The sequence below is a fragment of the Camelus ferus genome, chromosome 11, assembly GCF_009834535.1.
Source record: "Camelus ferus isolate YT-003-E chromosome 11, BCGSAC_Cfer_1.0, whole genome shotgun sequence".
Classification (NCBI taxonomy): Eukaryota; Metazoa; Chordata; class Mammalia; order Artiodactyla; family Camelidae; genus Camelus; species Camelus ferus.
Genome location: NC_045706.1, coordinates 23356577 through 23375699, shown reverse-complemented (window position 1 = coordinate 23375699; position 19123 = coordinate 23356577). Strand labels below are relative to the sequence as shown.

Sequence of the window (19123 nt, the reverse complement as noted above, 5' to 3'; positions counted from 1 at the left end):
CTTGGCTCATCTTCTAGCCCTGATAAGACAGAGAGAAGGAGATGCCCTCACGTCCAGGTAGGAGGAGAATGACTCCCTTTCTCTTCTCTCAGGTCCTAGTAGCAGTGCTGAACAGGATGGATGAGTCATGTGAACAGGTGACTTTCTGAAGGCCCCTTCCTACAGGAAGCCTTCTTTGACTGCTGCAGACCACAGAGGCCACAGAGGCCTCCACCTCTTACAGCTGACAGAACCACTCAGTTCAGAGTTGGTGTTCTCTGATGGTTTGTCCCTCAGATATATTCCTCCAGTTTGGCCCTCCATGAAGTCTCCTAGGTCCCGTCTGTGTTCATCCAAAGGCCCCCCAGTGCTATGTGTCCAATAATTGAACAGCCTGGGGTTCTTGTTCTGAGCGCTTGTCGCAGCATCCCTTTGATATAACTGAGAGCAAAGGGTCAAGTCCTGGAGTTCCTAATCTCGCTTCATTTGCTCAATCATCCATTCACGCCTTAACTTTTTTTTTTTTTCCTGGAGTTTTTACTATGTGCCAGGCACTGTGCCTGGTGCTAGAGAAACTGTAACTTAGAGCTGTCTCGCTCCGGGCCTGGCGCCCAAGGAGCTGACCTTTCTTGCTGTACGGCGTCTCTTGTTTTCAAGACCACGTTCCACTGTCTGTGAGAGGAATAAGCCCAACACCCGGAGCCTCAATTTCTGCCTGATATTTGACCCCCACCCTGGCCTGGGGGTCCCCAGCGCCTCAGAGGACTAGTAGCAGCCGGGGACGCGGCGCGCCCAGAGCCACATCTGGCTGAGCGGGAGCGCGCGTGTCTCTAAGACGCTCATTCACCGGCGCAGCTGTCACCATAACAACCGGAGCGAGGGAATCCTGGCGACGGCAGGGGGCGGGGGCGGCGGTCGCGCGAGGGGCTCGCGGGGGCGGGAGCGCGGCAGCCGGAGGAGACCCACCACGGCCGGAGCGCCCAGCACGCCCTGCGCTCCACGGGGCCCCGCTCCATGCCGAGCCGCCGGCAGAAGAGCGCCACGCACGCCGCCGCCGCGGCCGTCCCCGCGGGCGGGGACCCAGCCGGCCGCCGAGCCACCGAACCGCTGGGCAGGCCGAGCCGCTGAGAGCCCGCGCCGGGAGCCCTGACTCTATGGCCCCGGGGGAGCGCGCCGGAGCCACTGCGCCGCCCGCCACCAGCCGGAACCCGAGCGCCAACGGGAGGAAGAGGGAAGCCCCGGGCGCCGCCGGCCCCAGCCCAGGGGCGCGCCAGCCGCGGAAAATGGCAGGCAGGTAGCCGGCTCGCGCGAGGACCCCCGCGGCGGGCAGGACCCGCCGAGGACCGCGGAGCCCAGAGAGAGGGAGGAGAGGAGCGGCCCGCCCGCCCCTGGCCGCAGCCCCACCAGGGCCCTCCTCCGGCGGCGCGCGCCCGCGCGCGCGCACACTTGCACACAGTACCTCCGCTCCTGTCCAGTCTCGCCTGCCCCCAGAGAGTGCCGAACCCCCTGGGGCCGGATGCCATGGGTAACAACTTCTCCAGTATCCCCTCTCTGCCCCGAGGAAACCCGAGCCGGGCGCCACGGGGCCACCCCCAAAACCTCAAAGGTAAGGCTCCCCCGGGGCCGGGAGCAGCTGGAGGACTGGGGCGCAGGTGGAGGGCAGGGAGAGGTGGAGAGGTGTGGTTGAGGAGGCCGGGCAGGTGCTACCTGTTGTGCGTATTTGGAGATGGGAGATGCACCTCTGGACGTGAAGGTGGGCTAGGCGTGGCGGGGCTTCCGAGGGTGATGATTAAAAACCAGGGAGGATGGTGTTCTGTGGGGTCTACGCAGTTCTCCCTGCCAGCACTGAGAACGTCACTGGAGTCCCCTCAGGCTGTGATGCTAGGCGAGCGTGCAGGGGTGAAGAAGGGCGTTTGCCTAGTGGATAGGGGAGTGTGGCAGGATGCTCAGGCCGGCCAGCTGCGCTTCCCAGGGGAAGCATCGTGGTCTCCTTTTTTCATCTGCCGGTGGCTGAAAAGGTGATGCTGGACGCACTAGTTGCATTTCCGATTAGAGGGGCTTAAACATTCCAGGACTGATTTATGACAGCTTGGAAGAAGGGGCAGGAGCCTATGGCCTCTGGAGTCCTCTGAAGCTATTGACTTTTTGCATCCACTGAATTAGCTTGGTTTCTGGTTCCCTCAAAGGCCAGATGTCCAGTTGGAACTGTAGAAAGGAGGTGCTGGGAGCCTTGAGACAGAGGGATATTTACTAAGAAGATCTTTGCCCCCTAAGTCTTCCCACCCTCCTGGCACCCTCACGGAGGCCCCAGGCCCAGTTCTCAGCTTTACCTCTTCCTGTGCTGTCTCTGACCTTTGGAAGATACACCTGCGCCCTCCCAGGCCCTCAGAGCCCACTGATTCCTTTCAGGAAGCTCGTTTTTCATCATCCTCAAACCCATCCAGTACTGGCTGGGCATTCTGATGGCTAAGAGTTAGGAAGGGAAGCCATTGGGCTTTCACAAAGAACAACCCACTTCACAAGCCCTTCAGGTTATGAGAAAGATACTAGTAATGTCCTTTGACAAAGCATTGTAGTTTACAAAGAACTTTCACAAACACCTTTTCATGTGAGGAAACTGCTCTGGGTAGTCCTCAGAGCTAATCATACCCATTTTACAGTTGAGGAGAACCAATGCTTGTTTCAGGTTCCCAAAGCCAGAGAGGCAGAGCTAGGCTGCAGACCTGTGCCTTCTGACTTGGAATTCTGTCCTCTCTTTTGCTGGACAGTTAACCTTCAAGACAGGAGGAGAGGAGGAGAGACAGGACCACTGTCCTGTATTCTAACTCCAGTCCTTTCAGAACTCAAGCTCTCGCTCAGCTCAGGAAAATCACTGGGTTTGTTGTGTCTTTCTGAAAATTGATACGGCAGTACATGCCAAGACCTTTTAAAATATATTCATTGGCTTTATGATTCCATCTGGAGGAATAGATTCTGAGGAAATGGAGATATAGGCAAATACTTATGCACTAGGCTAGGATGCTCATGGCAGTGTTGTTTATACTAGGAAAACAACCTAAATGCCGTGTAAGCACGGTAGATCCTCTTAGTGGAGTATTATGCAATCTTTAAAATAGTATTTTTGAAAAATATTTGATCACTTGGGAAAATGCTCACAGCAGAATAATGGCAGTTGTAAAAAGCAGGATACAAAATTGTAAGATCTGAATTGCTAAGAAGAATGTTATGAATGCAAAAAAAGAAAAATCAAACAACCTTGGGAAGAAAGTTTCTGAAAGATTAACAATAGTTTCCTCTGGGTAATGAGATCACCTAAGATTTTTTTTCTTTTCTTTTTTATATTTTGCTCTTTCTAAAGTTTCTACAGAAAGCAAGTATTATTTTTTATAATCAGAAATACGCTGTAAGTATTAGATGTACGAAGTCTGTTTCTGAGCACTGAAAACAGATTTCTAAGGATGGAGGAACCTGTAGATGTCATCTGATTCAGTGTCCTCCCTTACAAGGGAGAAGGATGATGGAAAAAGGGAGAGTGATTTGCCCAGTTACTCAGTGGGTCATTCAAGAGAAAGTGGTGAGGCCAGGCTAAGTCGTTCAAGGGCAGGGGTTAGCTGGGCCAGTGAGTTGACTTGGTCTTTGAATGCTCCCCTACTGCTCTGAGAGGGCTATGCTCCATCCATGACCCTAGGGAAGCCCAGAGAAGGCCTGCAGAATTTCCCCCTTTTTAACTAAAGTTTGGGATTGTGGTGATGTGAGTCTGGGGCTGGGGTCTTTGACAAGGGAGCGGGTGGGCAGGAGAAGGTCTCAGGCCCTCCCATCTCCCTACAGCTCCACCCTAGCCTCCTCCTCTGCCTGACTCCCCATCTATCTGGCTTGGGAAAGCCCTCTTATACTGCCACTCTGGTTTACAGGGATCAGTTCTTTTTTGGTGGGAGTACATAGTGGAGAAATTCTCCCCCCAGCAGTTTCCCTACCCCTGCCCATCTCCCTTCTGGCTTAATTTAGCAGATTCCACTCTTCCCTGTTCCTCACCACACACCTATGGGGATGGCTGTGAGGGTTTTTGTTCTGCTCCTTCCAAGCCTGAGATGAAGGATTAGAGCATGCACATGAAGGCCGCCTATGCATGCCCTCCACCCTTCATCTAGGGTCCACTGATCCTCCTCCTCAGCCTGACTTTCCCCCACCCTAATAGAGCCATCAGCTTTATTCTGTGACTGTTTTAGTGTTCACTCCAAATTCCCTTCTAGCTGTATCAGCATTGACCTAGGCGTCTGCTCTGACCATCCAGGGTTCCATTCCCGTTGTATTGGTGTTAACCTTGATACTGGCTGTGATTCTAAGACTGTCCATCCCGAGTTCTGCTGGGGTAGGTTCTGTACTCACCCAGAATTCAGCTCTGATTCTTATCGGTGTCCATCCAGCAATTTGCTGAGGGCAGGGAACTCTTGATTATTTTCCCCCTCCTTCCATAATTGCAATCTCTATTGATTTCTCACCATTTTAATTAAAACAACTGGAAGGGACCTGGTGTAATAGGATCTCTGGTACTCATTGAAGATCTCAGATTGGCCTGGCCATCAGGCTGACATGAGATGAGGCTCATCCATCACCTGCCGTGTGGTAATTTCATCTTCTTCCTGAAGACACATTGGCCTCACTCTACTGCTGGTGGTTCCCACAGGGGTCTGAACAGTGTTGGTCCAGGAGTGTTCAGGAGAGAGGTCTAAGGTATAGCTCTGGGCTTAGGACCAACAGACAGTTATGAGGACCTGTTATATGCCTGGCTCAGAGGTGAGGGCTCATGACATCCCTGTACATTCACAGGTTGAAGATCTGCTTGAAAAGGCAGGGCTGAGAGAGGAAATGGAATCAAGTGCCCAGATGGACTGTTGAAATCCCAGCTATGTGTGGGCAGAGGTCAGAGATGGGGAATCAGGGAAGACTTTGACCTGGATATGGGAGGAACTGTAGAAATCAGATAGACGGCAAGGGGTGCAGTGGGAGTTTTAGGGTGTGCAGAGATGGGTAGGGACATGCAGCAAAGGCTTGGAGGTGGGATGAGTAAGTGTGTGTATATATTCTCAGTGATGGGCACAGGGTGACTGGGGCAGAGGGTTCATACTTCATGAAGACAGATACAGGGAATGAAGATCCCCCTCCTTCCCCATCTCTATCTGAGTGCCTGCCTGCTTGGTGCTAAGTGCTAAGAGAAAGCCTTTGGGGAGGGTGCTGCTCAGTCCCAGTGGTCACCCATAGATGGGAATCGCATGAGCCACCTCCTATCATTTTTTTATTCACATAAAATTCCCATAACATACAATTTACCACTTTAACATTTTAAAGTGTACAATTAAGTGGCATTTAGTACATTCACAATGTTGTGCAACCACCACTTCTATCTAGTTCCAGAACATTTTCATCACCCCAACAGGAAAGCCTATACCATTAAACAGTCACTCTTCATTTCCTCTCCCCCGAATCCCTGGCAACCACCAATCTACACTGTGTCTCTCTGCATTTGCCTGGACATTTCATATACATTGAGTCATACTGTATTTGTCCTTTTGTGTCTTTCTTCTTTCATTCAGCACAATGTTTTCAAGGTTCATCCACATTGTAACTTGTATCTTCTTTCCTTGTTGTGGTTGAATAATATTCCATTGTATATATATGCCACACTTCGTTTATCCACTTGCCAGTTGATGGATACCTGGGTTGTTTCCCCCTTTTGGCTATTGTGAATTTTGCTGCTATGAAGATTTGTGTACGAGTTTTTGTTTGAACACCTGTTTTCAGTTTTGGGGGGTATATACCTTGGAGTGAACCTTCCATCTTTTGAAAGCTGGTGCTTTTGAATTGGACATTTCACAAAGCCATTGATTGTGACAGCTGTAGGGAGATTGTCCCCAGCTTTGGCTGGGTGTGACACCAGCCAGACACCTGTTGTATTCAGAGTCTCTTTTCCATAGTGGCTGAGGCTCCCAGCCAGCCAAGGGAGGAGCTTCTAAGGTCAGCCAAGGGGCCTTGATTCTTTGAGGTGGGCCAGAGTGAGCAACAGGAACTTGTCTGCGGACCCTGAGCTTCCTCACTGCTCTCTGGGGGTGGGGGTGGGGGAATGCATCCTCCTAGGACAAGGTCCTAGCCATTTTCCAGCCTCCATATCCTCACTGCTACTTTCCAGATCTGGATGTTCATCCCAGATATTGCAATAGCTGGCCTCTTGGTCTCTGGTTCCTCCTTTGATGCTGCCAGAGTGGTCCTCCTGAAATATTCTTTTCATCTTGCCTCACCCCCATCACTAGCCTTCAGTGATGCATGCCCTGTTGGTTTTTAGTTTAGTCTGACCTTTGAACCCTGTATTATTAATCATAACAATAATATTTATAATAGCTACCGTGTATTCTGTGATTATGGTGTGCCAAGTACTTCCATGTAGGTTACTTCCATTAATATCCTCCTGACAACCTACTGAGGGAGGTATCACTGTCACTGTTTTATAGATGGGGAAAGAGAAGCTCAGAGAGGTTAGGTAACTAATCCCAGATGACACAGTTAGTAACTGATGGAGCTGGGATTCAAACCGAGGTCTGTCTGACTTTAGATTTCACTCTTGTGACCAGTATACATCTTGCCCCCACAGAATTCACTCTTGGCAGGCTCTGTCTTCCATCATAGGAAGGAAACTGGGGAGCAATCTCCTGGTCTCTGGACAGAACCCCAGAGGAGGGAAGGGGAGTACTATGGGGTTCCTGATGCTCCTTCCTGGCCTCCTGCCCCTTATACCTCCTCTGCAGGGTTTTTAGCCATGTAGACCCATCAGCCAGTCTTTAAGGGCAAACACTTCCAAGGGAACTTTCTGTTCTTTTGCGCAAGGGTTTCTCAAAGTGAGGGTTTCTACTGCCTGCATCAGCATCAGCTGAAAACACATCTAAAATGCAGGTTCCCAGCCCTCAGGCCAGACCTACTGTCTCAGAATACCTTGGGGTTGGGGCCCCCAAACCTGCATGTTTAACAAGACCCCCAGGTCATTCTGATATACTCCAAGGTCTGCGAACTGTCACAGCTTTGGGGCCTCAGAATGACCTAGTCTGGCACTCTTGGAGTCGGTGAGATCAGGCTTCACAGAGGAGGCGAGCCTGAAGTTAGAGGGAGAAGACTTGGAGTGGACCTACTCAAGGGCATCTTGGTGAGGGCACGGCAGCAAAGGCATGAGGCAGGAAAATGCACGGTGCTGGCAGAGGCAGTGAGCAGTCCCTCCCACTGGGAAGTGAGACCCGCAGTGGGGAGATGAACGAGTCAACCTTTGAAGGTAGACTGAGGCCAGATCGTGCAGGGCCTCAGATGCCAGGATGAGTTTAGAGTGATCCTGTGAGCAGTGGGACCTATGGGTGGCTTTTGAGCAGAGGAGTGTAGTGATTTCCTTTAAGCAGCAGCAGCAGCAGCAGCAGCAGCAGCAGCAGCAGCAGCAGCAGCAGCAGCAGCAGCAGCAGGGGTGGGTGGGGAGGGAGTGAAGCATCTTGAGCTGCTGGGAGGTTAATGGAGGCCAAGATGCAAGGGCTGAGTGGGAGAGCCAAGCCGGCGACTTCATCCAGGCTTCACGTGGGTGAATCTGGAAGCATTTCTGACCAGTGGCTATGGTCAGCAGGGCTATTATTCATCAGAAAAAAAAAAATTAAAAAAAGTGCAAGTCCTGAGGCTGGGCACTTACTAGGTGCAGTCATGTAGGTTAATTCATTTAATCTCGCAATATGAAGTATTATTATTCCTGTTTTATAGGTGAGAAAACAGAGACTCCTGTATATTAAGAATGCTGTTCAGAAACACTGAGCTGGGAGATGGCAGAACTGGAATGTTTATCCAGGACATCAAAGCTCATGAAGGAGAAAATTGGTCTTGGGGAATTTCTCCATATTGGGGATTTCTTTACCCTGACCCTCTGGGATGGCATGTGCCCACTTCCAAGATGTGCACATTGAGGCCCAGGCATTTGCTCTAAATCACAGAGCCCAAGATGGTGGCAGGATGGGTAAGGGCAATAACAGAAGGAGGAAGGGGAGGGAGAAGGACAGGAGCAGGGCACTGCCCGGGGAATAGCCGGGATGCTTCCCCCTCAGTGTGCCAGCTGCCTGGTCCTATTTCCTGTTGGTCTCTGCCTCTCTCACTCCTGGTCTTGCACACCCGGGGCTGGAGGCCGAGGGGCTGCTTCACACTGAGACGGTTGCTTTGGCAACACTGGGCAGGATGTGAGTGGTCTCCTTGGTAACGCCTGGGAAAACTGCCTGCAGGGATGGAGGGAAGTGGACTGGCCAGTGGTCAGGCTGAGTGGCACAGCCAGAGCCAGGCCGGGCCACTGAGATTGCAGACCTGTGGGGAGGGTCAGGCTTATGGAATAGCCCGAGCGGCCTGTTGGCCATTCCCCAGGAAGCCCGAGTCCAGAGGTCCTGGGGGCCTGGGGGCCTGCCTGGTGAGACCAGGGCACTAATGGGCCAGTGCAGGAAGTGGGAGGAGACGGGGGTGAGAGTGGGAAGAGGGAAGAATATAGCTTCTGGATGACAGATCCAGCTACAGGGTTTATTAGAAGATGTTTATCAGAGGTCATTACCCGGATCCTGCTGCTTTGGGAAATGAGCAGGTGCTGACGCCTGTAGGGGGTGGGGCGGAGAGAAAAGCGGGGCTAGGAGAGGAGGAAGAGTCACAGGGAGGCAGGTGGGAGGCTTGGCTTTCTCTCTGCTGTAGCTACGGTTCTGGGGGAGGCCGGGCTCGCGCTGGGCTCCAGAACTGGAGTTCTCCCGGGGTGAGATTTGGGGTTCCAGGGATGCTCTGGTGGGGAGGGCTCATTCCGTTGTTTAACAAACACATAGTAAGTATCAGCGATGAGCCAGCAGTTCTCCTAGGTGTGGGGGTACAATGGTGGTACACACAAAGATGAGGGCTCCTGGCCACAGAGCTTCCCCTCCTTGGGGGAGGCAGCTGGGAACAAAATTGGCAAATGGACAAATGAATCAGAATATGGTAATACTTACTGACATGTTATGTGCTAAATAGAGGCTGTGCGAAGCTCTTTACACCTATTATCTCATTTAACCTTTAAAACAACCATGTGATGTAAGTATGATTATCAACCCCATTTATGGATGGATAAACTGAGGCTTAGAGAGGTTGAGTAACTTGCCCCAGGTCACATGGCTGGTATGAGGTGGAGCTGGGATTCTAGCCATGATCCCTCTGACTTTGGTGCTACCACTTTTTAAAAAATAACCTTTTCATTTAGAACAGTTTTAGATTTACAGAATTATTACAAAATAGTAGAGAGTTTCCGTATACTCCATAGCCAGTTTCCTCCATTTTAGCATCTTACCTTAGTATGGAACATTTGTGACAATTAATGAACCAATGCTGACACATGTTTATTAACTAAAGTCCATACTGTACTCCAGTCTCCTCAGTTTTCCCTCCCTCATGTTCTTACTCTGTACCGGGATCCCATCCAGGACACCACACTGTATTTTAATTATCACATTTTATATATACAGTTGTCATGTTTTCTTAGGCTCCTCTTCCCTTGTTTCTGATGATCTTGGTAGTTCTGAGGAGTGTTGCTTAGGTATTTTGTAGACTGTCCTTTCACTGGGATGTGACTGATATTCTTCTCAAGGTTAGACTGTGGTTCTAGGTTTTGGAAAGAAAGACCATAGAGTTAGGTACCATTTTTGTCTCATCGTATCAACGGTGCTTACTATCACCATGACATCACTGTGGATGCAGACCATCCTCACGTGGCCGAGGTAGTGCCTGTCAGGTTTCTCTTTTGTAAAGTTAAAGATGCATTTTTCTTCTCTTTTCCCTATAGCGCTCTTTGAAAGGAAGTCCTTATGCACGGCCCACACGTAGGAGCTAGAGAGTTATGCTCCACCTCCTTGACGCCAGGGTGCTACTTTAACTGTTCTGTCAACTATTTCTTTAGTTCCTTACCCAAGCAATTACATTTGGGTAAGGGCTGAAAGAAAAGACCAGGGAACTTAGGGGAACTTGACCTGGTTTTGGCTTTATGCTCCTCTGGGGTGCTCCTGGCATGTTGGGTGTGGAATTATTCATTTAGCATCCTGACCTCTGCCTACTAAATGTCACTGGCCACCTAAAATGTCATTGCAACATTAAAAAAAATAGCTCTCCCATATTTTTAAAAGTACTCCCAGAGGGGGCAGTACCACTCCCAATTGAGAGCACTGAGCTGGGTGTGGAGGGCGGCAGGGAAGGGTGTTCCTGGAAGGGGGTCTGGCACAAGCCCCTGTTAAAGACGGAGCTTGGTGTTGGCTCACCATTGCTGCTGAGAATGGAGGGGCTGAGTCCAGTGCAGTGTCATCCCAGCCCTCCAGGCCAAGGAACTGCCAGTAGAAAATCATTAAGTGATCTCTCCCTTGCCTCTCTGTCCATGGGAGCAAGTTGCTGGTCCCAAAGTCTGACTGTGCACAGGCGGGGCAGGAGGAGGAGAGAGGACCCTCTTGGGATGATAGGAGAAGCAGGGGAAGTATGTCTGCTGGTTTGTCCGGATGGCCTCCTTTGCCTCTGTTGCCCCAGAATGTCATCCTGGCTGCTCCAGAGGTGGGGGTGGGGACAGGAAAGGGAGAACATTGCCGGGAAAGTTCTGTCTTGTGATGAGGGTGGCGTCAGTTCCTCATGCTCCCAGCTTTCACCTTCATGGCTCAGCCCAGCCCCTGCCTGGCATCTGCTGAAAGGCTGATCTTCTCCAGGGAATGGGACAGTGTGTGTGTCCAGGTGGGGGTGTCCAGGTACCAGTGAGATTGAGGGGAGGAGGCATGTTTTCCTGATCAGAGTCAAGTGAAACTGCAAGGATCCTCCAGCTGATTCATTTCACGTGTCAGTACTCTCGGTGCTGAGCCTGTGCTGGGCGTGGAGAATTGGGAGGTGAGTACTGGGCATCGTCTCTGCCTTTGAGGCACTCATGGCCCAGCCTCATCTAATTCAGACATCAGTCTGTATTGGCAGAAGGGTCCTAGAGCCCTTTTCCTCCTCTTACCTGCTTTCCTTTTCTTTTCTTTCTCTGATTTTCCCAGCAAAGCCCCTTTGAATACATTCTTCCTGAAGGGAGAGGACCGGCAGGTGGTCTGGCATGTGCATGAGGCTGGTAGAAGGGCCAGTGGCCATTGACTTCGAACATCAGAACCCAGATATACCCTAGAGATCATTTTGTCCTACCTTCTTTCTCAGCCCAGATCTGGAATTCTCAGTCCCAGAGAGGGGAAGTGACTTGTCCAAGGTCATATAGCTGGATTAGACCAGGTGCCAATGAGGTCTCAAGACTCTGATCTTGTTGGATGCTCTCAGGAGCTGGCAGAAGTTATCTCCAGAGGGACACCTGAAGGGGATGAATGCTCATGCCAATTGTGATGTGTGCTGTCCCGAGAGGAACTATTGAAGGGCTTTAAACAGGAGAGTGATAAAATCTCTTCGATGTCTTTGAAAGCTCTAGGGCCAGAGAGGGGCAGGGGAGGGCCAGGCAGGAGACTGCTGCAGTCCTCCAGGGCAGGGCAGTGAGCAGCCAGGCAAGTAGTTTGATTTGGGAGATCCTTTAGAAGGTCAATTTGAAGATTTGGAGGTGAAGAGGGAGGTGTAGACTGTGCTGACATGTCTTTGAGAATTCTGACTTCTGGGGCAGTGGTCAGTGAAGCACCCAGGTGGCTTGGTGTACAAGAGTTTGGATACACTGGGAAGGTGGGCCTCTTGGGAGGTCAGGGGTGGGTATGCTGATGTGTGAGTGGTCCCTTGAGAGCTGTGTCCCACCTCAAGGCTCTGAGGTCTTAGATCCAGGAAGAGAGATAGGTGAGCGGAGCAGGACTGGCCCTGAGCTTCTGGCTCCATCTCTCTCCACTGGGACACCATCAATAATTAATATCCCCTCTGCCTGTCACAGGTGGCTCCCAGGTGGGCAGAGGTGGGGCCCTGGCACCTGTGCTCTGGGGTGCATCTGATTTCTGCTGGCCTCTGAGCCGGGGCCTTCAGTCCCAACCTAGCCAGCCTTTCTCAGGTGGCTCCCCACCCTCTGTGGTGCCAGTTCCCCCAGCACGCACACAGAAACCACGAAAGGTGGCCATAAATCAGCCCAGACAGGCCGAGGCTGCTCTGGTTTTCCCAGAGTTGAGATCAAAGCTCCAGACCCTCACCCTGGGGCTCAGTACTTATTAAATTATTAAACTGTCAAGAGAAGGGAAAGCAGGAAGAACTGGATGGATGGCCATATAGTAAAAGAGAATGTGGAAAAATGGCTGAGATATGAGGCAGCAGGTGGGAAAGGGGAAGACAGGAGAGAATAAAGATCTTTGTCTCTGCCCTGAGCTTGGAGACTTCACAGGGCCGTGTCCCTTGCATTGGAATAGCCTCAAACAGCCCCCTCCTTCTTCCTCCTCCCATCGGGTTCCCATGACCTCTCCAATTTACAGAGAGGAAGCTGAGGTTCAGATTGTCACAGGATTATGCAAGTCCATACTTCTGAGTCCTGTTCCAGGCTCCTTCTAGGCCTCTTTGAATCAGCATTAGGTTGACCTCCATTTTTGACCCTCTCTTTTAGGCTACAGACTGGGGTGTGTGAAGAACCCCATCCTGATCCAGTAGGGCAGCCATGACCTCTTCCTGCCTCTGAGCCCCATAGACTCTGCTTTAGCTTCCAGGCACGGAGGCAGAGCTTGGACCCAGTAAAGTGCCCGTCCCTGCAACAGAGACTATCCCTGGACCCCATCCCAGTTGTTTGCAGGAAACAGCCTCTTCCCCCCGCCCCCCCCCCCAGATTTATTGTGGTATAACTGATAAATAAAATTGTAATACACTTAAAGTATACAATGTGATGATTTAGTATATGTACATATTGTGAAATGATTCCTGCAGTCAAGTTAATCAACATATCCATCACCTCAGATAGTTACTTTTTTCTGATGAGAATGCTTAAGATCTATTCTTTTAGCAAATTTCAAGTATACAATACAGAATGATTAACTATGGTCACCATGCTGTACATTAGATCCTCAGAACTTATTTATCTTATAACTGAAAGTTTGTGCATTTGACCAACCTTTCCCCATTCGTTTATCCCACTCCCCAGCCCTTGGCAATCACCATTCTACTCTGTTTCTAGGAGTTCAACTTTTTTAAGATTTTACATATAAGTGATACCATGTGATGTTTATCTTTCTCTGTCTTTTCTCTGGCTTACTTCACTTAGTATAAGGCCCTCCAGATTCATCCATGTTGTCCCAAACGGACAATAGATTTTTTCTTTACCCGTTCATCAGTCAGCAGACATTTAGGTTGTTACCATATCTTGGCTATTGTGAATAATGCTGCAATGAACATGGGAGTGCAGGTATCTCCTCAAGATAGTGATAGCATTTCTTTTGGTTATATACCCAGAAGTGGGACTGCTGGATCATATGGTAGTTCTATTTTTAAATTTTTTGAGGAACCTCCACGCTGTTCTCCATAGTTTCTGTACCAATTTGCGTTCCCACCACCAGTGTACAAGGGTTCCTTTTCTCCATATCCTTGCCAATATTTGTTATCTCTTGTCTTTTTGATAGTAGGCATCCTAACAGATATGAAGTGATATCTCAGTATGATTTTGATTTGCATTTCCCTGACGATTAGTGATGTTGAGTATCTTTTCATATACCTGCTGGCCATTTGTATGTCTTTTTTTTTTTTTTTTTTAAATGGCTGTTCAGGGCCTTTGCTCATTTTTAATTGAGTTGTTATTATTACTTTTTGCTATTGAGTTTTAAGAATCCCTTGTATATTTTGGATGTTAACCCCTGATCAGAGATATAGTTTGCAGATGTTTTCTCCCATTTTCATAGGGTGCCATTTCATTTTGTTGATTGTTTCCTTTGCTGGGCAAAACCTTTTTAGTTTGATGTAGTCTCATTTATTTTTTTCTTTTGTTGCCTCTGCTTTGAGTGTCAAGTTCAAAAAATCATGCCAAGATCAATGTCAAGGAGTTTTTTCCTTATGCTTTCTTCTAGGAGTTTTATGGCTTCAGGTTTTACGTTTAGCTCTTTAATTCATTTTGAGTTGATTTTTGTGTATGGTGTGAGATAAGGGTCCAGTTTAATTCTTTTGCATGTGGATATCCAGTTTTCCTAACAACATTTATTGAAGACTGTTCTTTCCCCATTGTATATTTTTGGTACCTTTGTTGATAGTTGACCATTTATGTGTGTGTTTATTTCTGTACTATCTATTCTAGTCCATTGATCTGTATGTCTTTTTTTTATGCCAATACCATACTCTTTTGATTACTGTATCTTTGTAGTATAGTTTGAAATCAGGAAGTGTGATGCCTTTTGCTTTACTCTTCTAGCTCAAGATTGCTTTAGCTAGTCATGGTCTTTTGTGGTCCATACAAACTTTGAGTTTTTTTTTCTCTTATGAAAGAGAAAAATGAAAAATGCCACTGGAATTTTCATAGGAATTGTATTGAATCTGTAGATTGCTTTGGGTAGTATGGACATTTTAACAATATTAATTCTTTCCATCCATGATATCTTTACATTTGTTTGTATATTCTTCAATTTCTTTCATCAGTGGTTTATAGTTTTCACTGTACAGGTCAAAAGATTTGGTTAAATTTACCCTTGAATATTTTATTTTTTATGGTATTGTAAATGGGTTTGATTTCTTAATTTATTTTTCACATAGTTTGTTTTTAGTGTATAGAAACGCAACTGATTTTTATATATTGATTTTGTATCCTACAACTTTACTGAATTTATTTTCTTCATATAAAATTGTGTCATCTGCAAGCAGAGACAGTTTTACTTCTTCCTCTCCTATTTGGATGCCTTTTATTTCTTTTTCTTGCCTAATTGCTCTGGCTAGGACTTCCAATACTATGTTGAATAGAAATGGCAAGAGAGGGCATTCTTGTCTTGTTCCTGATCACCACTAGTCTGATGTTAGCTGTGGTCTTGTCATATATGGCCTTTATTATGTTGAGGTACATTCCATCTATACCTAATTTGTTGAGAGTATTTATCATGAAAGCACAATTAATTCTGTCAAATATTTTAAGGTGTCTATTGAGATGATTATGATTTTTATGATGATTTTTACCCTTCATTTTGTTAATATGGGTATATCACTTTTATCGATAAATCTCACTTGATCATGATGTATGATCCTTTTAATGTACTTTTAAGTTTGGTTTGCTACTATTTTGTTGAGGATTTCTGCATCTGTGTTCTCCAGGAATATTGGCCTGTAATTTTCTTTTCTTGTAGTGTCTTGTCTGGCCTTGGTATCAGAGTAATGCTGGTCTCATAAAATTCTCTCCTCTTCATTTTTGGGAAGAGTTTGAGAATGATTGGTATTAATTTTTCTTTAAATGTTTGGTAGAATTCACCAGTGAAGCCATCTTGTCCTGGACTTTTCTTTGGTGGGAGATTTAGGAATACTTTGCCTGGCAAAGCTGCCTTTCATAATTGGAGAGATATGGACATTCTCAGAAAAACAAAAGCTGAAGGAGTTCACAACCACTAAACCTGCCTCACAAGAAATGATAAAGGAGTTCTTCCAGCTGAAAAGAAAGGATCCTAGCTAATAATATGAAAACTTATAAAAGTATAAAATTCCCTGGTAAATGTAAATATATGGTCCAATTCAGGATATCTAATATTGTAATGGTGGTATGTAAATAATTTGTAACTCTAGTATAAAGGTTAAAAGACAAAAGAACTAAGAATAGTTGTAACTACAATAATTGGTTAGTGGATATACAATATTAAAAAGATGTGAATTGTTACATCAAAAACATAAAATGTTGTAAGGGAGTAAAAAAATTGTTGAGCTTTTGTATGTGAACAAAGTTAAGTTGTTAGCTTAAAATAGACTGTTATAACTCTAAGATGTTTTATGCAAACCTCATGGTAACCACAAAACAAAAACCAATAGTAAATATACAAAAGAGAAAGAGAAAAATCAAAGTATACCACTACAGAAAATCAAATCACGAAGGAAAACAGTAAGAGAGGAAGAAAGGAACAAAGGATCTACAAAATACTCAGAAAACAATAACCAAATGGCAACAGTGAGTCCTTACCCATCCATAATTACTTTAAATATAAATAGTCTAAATTCTCCAATCATAAGACATAGAGTGGCTGAATGGATAAAAAATAAAAAACCAACAAACTACCCAACTATCAGAGACTGACTTCAGCTTTAAGGACACACATAAGCTGAAAGTGAATGAATAGAAAAATATATTTCAGGCAAATGGAAACCCAAAGTGAGCAGCAGTAGTTATACTTATATCAGACAATACAGACTCTAAGTAAAAAACTGTAATAAGAGACAAAGAAGGTCATTATATATTGATATATATTATATAATGATAAATGGATCAATTTATCAATGGAAATAACTATAGTAAATATATGTTTACCCAACATCAGGGCACATAAATATATAAAGCAAATATTAACAGATCTGAAGGGAAGAATAGACAGCAATACCATAATAGTAGAGGACTTAGGTTCTTCACTTTTAACAATGAATAGATCATTCAGACAGAAAATCAATATGGAAATATTAGACTCAAACTACATTTTATACCCAAGGAACCTAACAGACATATACAGAACATTCCACAAAATACATATTCTTCTCAAGCACACATGGAACATTCTCCAGGATAGATCGTGTTAGCTACAAAACAAGTCTTAACATATTGAGGACGAATGAAATCACGTCAAATATCTTTTCTGACCCCAGTGGTATGAAACTAGAAATCAATCACAGGAGGAAAAATGTGGAGATGGAAGAACACTGATGGGACAAAAAAGAAATCAAAAAGGAAATTTTTTAAATCTTAAAAAATTGAGATGTTACTGGATGCAGCAAAAGCTGTTCTAAGAGAGAAGTTTATAGTGATAAATGCTTACATTAAGAAAAAAGGTATAGCACAGGAAACTATATTCAATATCTTGTAATAGCCTTTAATGAAAAAGAGTATGAAAATGAATATATGTATATATATGCATGACCGGGACATTATGCTGTACACCAGAAATGGACATATTGTAACTGATTATACTTCAACTAAAAAAAAAAAACAACAACAAAAAGGGAAAAAGAACAATCTCAAATAAACAACCTAATTTTACATCTCAAGGAGCTAAGAAGAACAAACTAAGTCCCAAGTTAGTAGAAGGAAGGAAATAGCAAAGATCAGAGTAGAAATAAATGAAACAGAGACTAGAATGACAATAGAAAGACCAGCAAAACAAAGAGTTGGTTCTTTTTAAAAGATATACAAAATTGACAAACCTATAGCTAAACTAAGAAGAAAAGAGAGAAGACTCAAATAGATAAAATCATTGATGAAAGAATAGATGTTGCAACTGATACAATATAAATACAAAGGATCATAAGAGATTACCATGAACAGTTATAGGCCAACAAGTTGCATAGCCTAGAAGAAATGGGTAAATTTCTGGAAATATACAACCTATCAAGTTGAATCATGAAGAAACAGAAAATCTGAACAGACCAATAATAAATAAGGAAGCCCCCTCTTTTCAGGGCAGAGAGAGCTTAGCCCTGCCTGAGAGGTGCAAAGAGGATTTTCCCTCTCCTTGGCTCGGGCTGGCAGATCCTCTGGGGCTGAGGAGACCAGTCAGACACCCAGACCCTGACATGGAGCTAAGAGGATGGAGGAAATGGTGGGAAAAGGCTGTGAGTGATCAGCATGCCACTTATATGGAGTTTCTGCATCAGAGTGCAGCCTTCCTGGAAACTGGGGCTCTGGTTGCATGAGGTTCTTCTGATTCCTCTACTGCAAAATGTGAAGAAAATTGTTTTAGGAAGTTTGGGTTTTCTTATCTGATCCTCAAGTTGAGATTGTGTTAAAGAAATAAAATATAAGAAGAGTCTGGATCAGCTTTGAGAAGAGGATTTCCCAAGATTCAAGGCTTGTTCTGAAAGTGGGGGTTTATTGTCTGGTGCTAAAGTTTCATTCTCAGGATGCAAGGTTCTGTTTTGGGGTGAAGGTGCCATTTCTACAGGCAAGATTCTGGCTTGATATCGAGGTGTCTGTTTTGGGGTCTGAGTTCCATACTGGGGTGAGGGTTCCATTCCTGGAAGGGAGTTTTCCCTTCAGGGTCCAGGATTCATGATTGCAGTTGAGCTTTGAGTCTTGGGACCAAGAGTCCATTTAGGGACTCTCTATTCTATTCTCGTGTTTGGGGTTTGATTATCAGATGGGAGATCTTGTGTCCTGGAAGAAAGTGAAGAGCTGGAACCAATTTTGCCTTCAGAGAAGACTTTCTGGGACCACCAGCAGAGGAATAGACCAATGGACTCATGAGCTGATGATCAGGAGGCTGGATTCGAGCCCTTGCCTGGATGTGAGACCAAGAATAAATCATTTGTAAGCTTGAGGCCTCTGGCTGAAAGCTTGGCCAGAAAGTGGTGTTGACTCACAGAGCACCATCCAAGCTTGCTTGATCCTCCCAAAATGACACTAATGGTGGTCTCCATAGGTACTGGCAGCCATTGCTCAGTGAGTCAAATCCATGATGACAGCACTCAAGCTGCCTTGGGCACTGCCAGTTTGGTCCAATTAGTGCCAGTCAGATCTTAACTTGTGCTGAGGGGCCTCTGGGGAGAGGGAGCAGACATGGAGTAGGATATGTTAAATCTGGGTCCCTGGGGCTTAGTACGTGGCTCTGGCAGGCAGGAGCCAGCCTGGGCTGGGCCAACGCTTCCCTCCCTAGTAGGCCAGCTCTCATGTAGCCCAGGCGGTGGGTCAAGACCTGATGTAACTGTGGTATGAAGGGGCCTAGCTCCCTCCCTTGCGCCGTGTGGAGTAGCTGGGATGCAGAGGGGTTGTTGCATCCTCTGTGCCTCATGACCTCCAAGCCGCCACCCACCCCTGTTGTAGGTGGGCTTTCTGGTCTCAGAGGTCCTCCTCTCTTCTGTCCAAATCGGGGCTGGCAGTGAACGGTGCAGAGCTGCGAGGGTGAGGCCACGCAGGGCGTTTCTAGCTTGGTGGCGATTTCTCCAGTGTTTCAGAAGAACTTCTCCTTTAGGAAGGAGCCCCTTCCCTCTGGCCCAGGGAACTCAGAAAACCTGA

General features: G+C 46.6%; 1 protein-coding gene across 1 annotated transcript in view; it reads left to right on the top strand.

Annotated features, from left to right (window-relative positions):
* Positions 1 to 1414: 1414 nt before the first annotated feature.
* The window catches only part of NEURL1 (neuralized E3 ubiquitin protein ligase 1), a 70458-nt gene continuing 52749 nt past the window's right edge, over positions 1415 to 19123 (top strand). Inside the window, exon 1 of the mRNA XM_032491008.1 lies at positions 1415 to 1585. Coding sequence (XP_032346899.1) covers positions 1501 to 1585 — 85 coding nt within the window. The 5' untranslated portion in view covers positions 1415 to 1500. The remainder of the gene's footprint in view (positions 1586 to 19123) is intronic.